This window comes from Priapulus caudatus, unplaced genomic scaffold, assembly GCF_000485595.1.
Source record: "Priapulus caudatus unplaced genomic scaffold, Priapulus_caudatus-5.0.1 Scaffold180, whole genome shotgun sequence".
In the NCBI taxonomy this organism is placed as follows: Eukaryota; Metazoa; Priapulida; class Priapulimorpha; order Priapulimorphida; family Priapulidae; genus Priapulus; species Priapulus caudatus.
In genome coordinates, this window is record NW_014577241.1 from 380,153 (window position 1) to 384,241 (window position 4,089).

General features: G+C 40.0%; 1 protein-coding gene across 2 annotated transcripts in view; it reads left to right on the forward strand.

The window, feature by feature from the left end:
• LOC106806811 (U3 small nucleolar ribonucleoprotein protein IMP4-like) overlaps nucleotides 1-4,089 on the forward strand; it is a 13,593-nt gene that overhangs the window by 2,537 nt on the left and 6,967 nt on the right. For both annotated transcript variants that reach the window (XM_014808907.1, XM_014808908.1), the window contains exons 2-6: nucleotides 1,606-1,714; nucleotides 2,067-2,150; nucleotides 2,481-2,590; nucleotides 2,704-2,836; nucleotides 3,657-3,811. In XM_014808907.1, the coding sequence (XP_014664393.1) occupies nucleotides 1,606-1,714; nucleotides 2,067-2,150; nucleotides 2,481-2,590; nucleotides 2,704-2,836; nucleotides 3,657-3,811 (591 nt within the window). The remainder of the gene's footprint in view (nucleotides 1-1,605; nucleotides 1,715-2,066; nucleotides 2,151-2,480; nucleotides 2,591-2,703; nucleotides 2,837-3,656; nucleotides 3,812-4,089) is intronic.

Here is a 4,089-nt window from a genome sequence, read left to right on the forward strand (position 1 = left end):
TCCAGCATATTAGATAGTAGTATTTAGTACCAGTGTACGTTCCGGCAATACCCTGGGGGACATAGACCATCTCAGCATTAGTATTAGTACTGACTAGTATTACTATTGCTGAGTATTACTATTAGTATTACTATTAGCTCTAGTACTATAGCCCGCGTTCATTAACTGCCGCAGGCAGTCACTGTACGCGGGCTATAGTACTAGAGCTAGATCAGTACCAGTATCACTGTCACTGTCACTGAGGCTCATACTCATAGGGTCTATGTAGAGTCTCACAAAAAGTCTCACAGTCACAGGCACTTGGAGCGTTTCAATAAACGACGTGGATATTCGTCCGAGCATCGGACACCTGTTCGTATGCGCTATTCGTCCGAGCAGTTGTTCCGCATGCGCTGCTCATGTTGCGTGCCGCAGGCGCACGACATGAGTGCCGGAGGTAGGAATTGTGAAGGGGGGGTCTGGGGGTTTCTCCTCACAAAATTTTGAAATCTAGACGCTCTAAAATGCTATTTCCAGCATTCTGAGGCTATTTTGAAAGTTTGGGGGCCCCTTTAGGCTGTGACGCCCCTGCATACATGCGTATGGGGTTATACACCATAGATAGTGTTTGGTACTATGACTCGCGTATATAAGAGATCCGAGTCGGTTTATAGTTAGTGTTAGGGATAGTGTTAGGGAGTAGGCGACTAGCATTATATTACATTTATGTAATACAACATGAACAGCGCATGCGCAACAACTGCTCAGACGAATAGCGCATATGAACAGGTGCCGATGCTGTGTTGGAGATGGCATTTACAGGAAATTGTCGGCAATAATAGGTGAAAGAGAGTATAGAAACATTAAGAATAAGACTATGGTAGTAAATAGATTTCGTATTTATTTAGCATTATATATCATTGGAACACTCCAAGTGCTTTTGCTGTCTCTCAGTATCATCATGTCACATGTGATCACAGTGAATGTTAGCTCTAGTACTGTAGCCCACGTACAGTTGCCGCAGGGCTATAGAACATTCTATTACGAATGCTAGGGACCAACCCGCTCACTGGCGCTGCTGCAGCGCCACCAAAAATGGCCGTTTGAAGTTCGTAAATAATTTTCGTTCACAAGAAATACCGCAAGCAGACCATTTCAACGATAGTTAGAGGTTAAATATTAGTAGCTGATATAACTTAAGACATATTCACTTCGGATAAGAGGCATTAATTGCCCACCACAGACGTTTTATAGCCGCGAGTAACCGTGAATAAGTTGGTCCCTAGCATTCGTAATAGAATGTTTTATAGCCCTGCGGCAACTGTACGCAGGCTATAGTACGAGAGCTTAGTGAATGTTTACTGCATGATGGATGGCATGCAACTGCATGCTATTGCTAGTCTGGGGTATTGGAACTGGAAGAGAGTTTGTGAGAAGCTAGTAAACATGTTTATGCTTAAGAAATAACAATACATGGGTTCCATTGTTATACCCTGATATGAGAAGATTGGCGTAGGTCGTGGAATTGGGCAATTAAAAATGTGGCATGCTGGATGGTTATCTGTAATCAGTAATGTTGTTATTTGTTGATTCATTTGTTGTATAACCAATTATGGACTTTTCCAGTTGCGAAGGCAGGCAAGGATGAGGAGGGAGTACCTCTATAGAAAATCTATTGAAGACAGGGAACGAACAATTCAAGAGAAGAAGATGAAATTGAAGCTTGCAGTTGATGGTAATGTGAAGTTATATATTAGAGTGATAATATTTAATTTATTTTATGATGATACTCTTTGCTGTATGGATATGCAAGTCTCTGTACATATATTTGCATTCATCCCCCAAAAAGAAGAGAAAGATTGGTCTGCTTTCAATGAACATTGAATTGAATGAATGAATGTGTCATGTCCTTCATAATAGTGCCTCAGTTATATCTGCTTATCATGATTGTGGCAGCTGAAATTTTAATGATTTCATTGCAAAAGTATCATACACTTCTCTGCAGTAATTGACAATTGTTGCACTTATTTATAAGTTCAAGTTGTCTAGAGATCATCGAATTCATAAGATGAAATTGGCTCTTCCAGAAAACACAGCCATTCCAACAGACTTGCGGAAAGACGCCATTGATTTACAGAAGTCACTGGATTGGGATGATGCCGGAGGAGAAGGTATGAACATGATTGTTCTCTGAATAAATCTTATAAAGCATAGAAAACATGTGACTGTTGTGATTTATGCTACTGTTTGCATTATTTTAGTACATCATGTCATGATAGACGTGGCATGACCTGTTATAGTTGTATATGCAGGGATGAGATTTTTCCGCAGATCCGCGGAAATCCGCGGATTTGACAGTCCCAGGGGTCGATTTTGTGAAACGTATAAATTCGTTTCCTCGCATTGCTCGCTCCTCTGTTTGCTAATTTCAATTTCAGCTGAAAATTAAATTCTCCAATCTCATCCCTGTATATGCACAGTGTACTGGCTTCATTCTCCAGGTGTTACGAGCCACATGGATGATGAATATAGGTGGGCAGGAGTCGAGGATCCAAAGATAATGATAACAACATCTCGAGATCCCAGCTCGAGGCTGAAGCAGTTTGCCAAGGTCTGTGTATAGAGAAGACATTTCACGAGTGTACATGCTTTTATATTGTGTATTTTCTGGTGCTGTGGTGTGTATACATTTGCTGGTGAGTAACCAGGATCATTCCATTGCAGGAGGTAAAGCTTCTTTTCCCAAACTCACAGAGATTAAATAGGGGCCACCACGACATGAATGCATTGGTCAGTGCTTGCAGAGCCAATGATGTGACGGATTTGATGATTCTGCATGAACATAGAGGAGATCCGGGTATGAAGAACCAGTCATACTCTACTAGTCTATGAAATGTTGTATACTATTTAACATTATATGAAATAGATTTTGGCTTGATATGTATTGGTACATAATAATAGTTGTTATTATATTGAAATAATTTTCTGATGCTATAATCAGAAATGAGCATTACTTTGTAATTTTATTCTTATGATTTTTGCTATCTTCACTATCACTTATTAGAAAGTACTGAAGGGGTTAAGATGAAAGTGAAATTCTACGTGTGAGGTGGAAGCTACTGATTAGAAGGGCTTTCAAATAAATGTTAAAAAATGTAATTTCTGTCATCTTTTCGAGACATCTATCACAGTGCAGTAATGCATATCGTCGCACCGTAGAAATTAGGTCAGAGTGTAAAGTGTAAACACAGACGTTTATACTAGTGTAACAGCAATGTAGTACTAATGCCACGTAAAGTCTGTTATTAGAGAAGCTTGTGGATTGCCAGTCAGATAGTAACACGGGAATGACAATGACAGAAAGTGCTCTGAATTATTGACATAAAAACTCAATAATATTTACCAAACAGAGTTGCACGCCCTTTTGTTTTAATTATGTGCACTTGTTTGAAGACGCCATTTGGGATTTTGAGAGTCGGGACACGATAAAATTTATTGCTGGTATGATGTGGTCAAATCAATTTTTCTATGCTATAACTGCATAAAATCTTGGTGTTTTTAATGTTGGTGTAATCGGTGATATTTCCGCTGTCAGGTGAGACTATATTCAGCTATATTTAGTTTTTCTGAGCAAAAATCTCGCAATACAAGCTTTAACCTCACCATTATGTTTTCAGACGCGATACAGATCTGCCATCTGCCGTACGGACCGACAGCGTCATTCACGTTGTCGAATGTTGTGATGCGGCATGACATTCCTGACTGCGGCACCATGTCTGAAGCTTACCCACACCTCATCTTCCACAAGTTCTCCACACGACTAGGCAGACGTGTGAGTGCGACAGCAAACTCTTCACAAATCAGTTTGTTTTAATCGCCAAACGTCACTGATCGGTGTTGCATTTCTTAAAACTGCTTATTTGGTTTCTGAGGATCTCTAAATTGGATTTCAGTATAAATGATTTTGCTTGGGAGGATCAGGATATGAAATAGGATAATCAACGCTCACGGCTAGCGATTTAACGATAGGCCATGGTCAAATTTGCTTGAGTTATTATTAGCTCATCTGACATAGTCAGATGCAGCTTGTAGAATCGCATGATCGTCCGT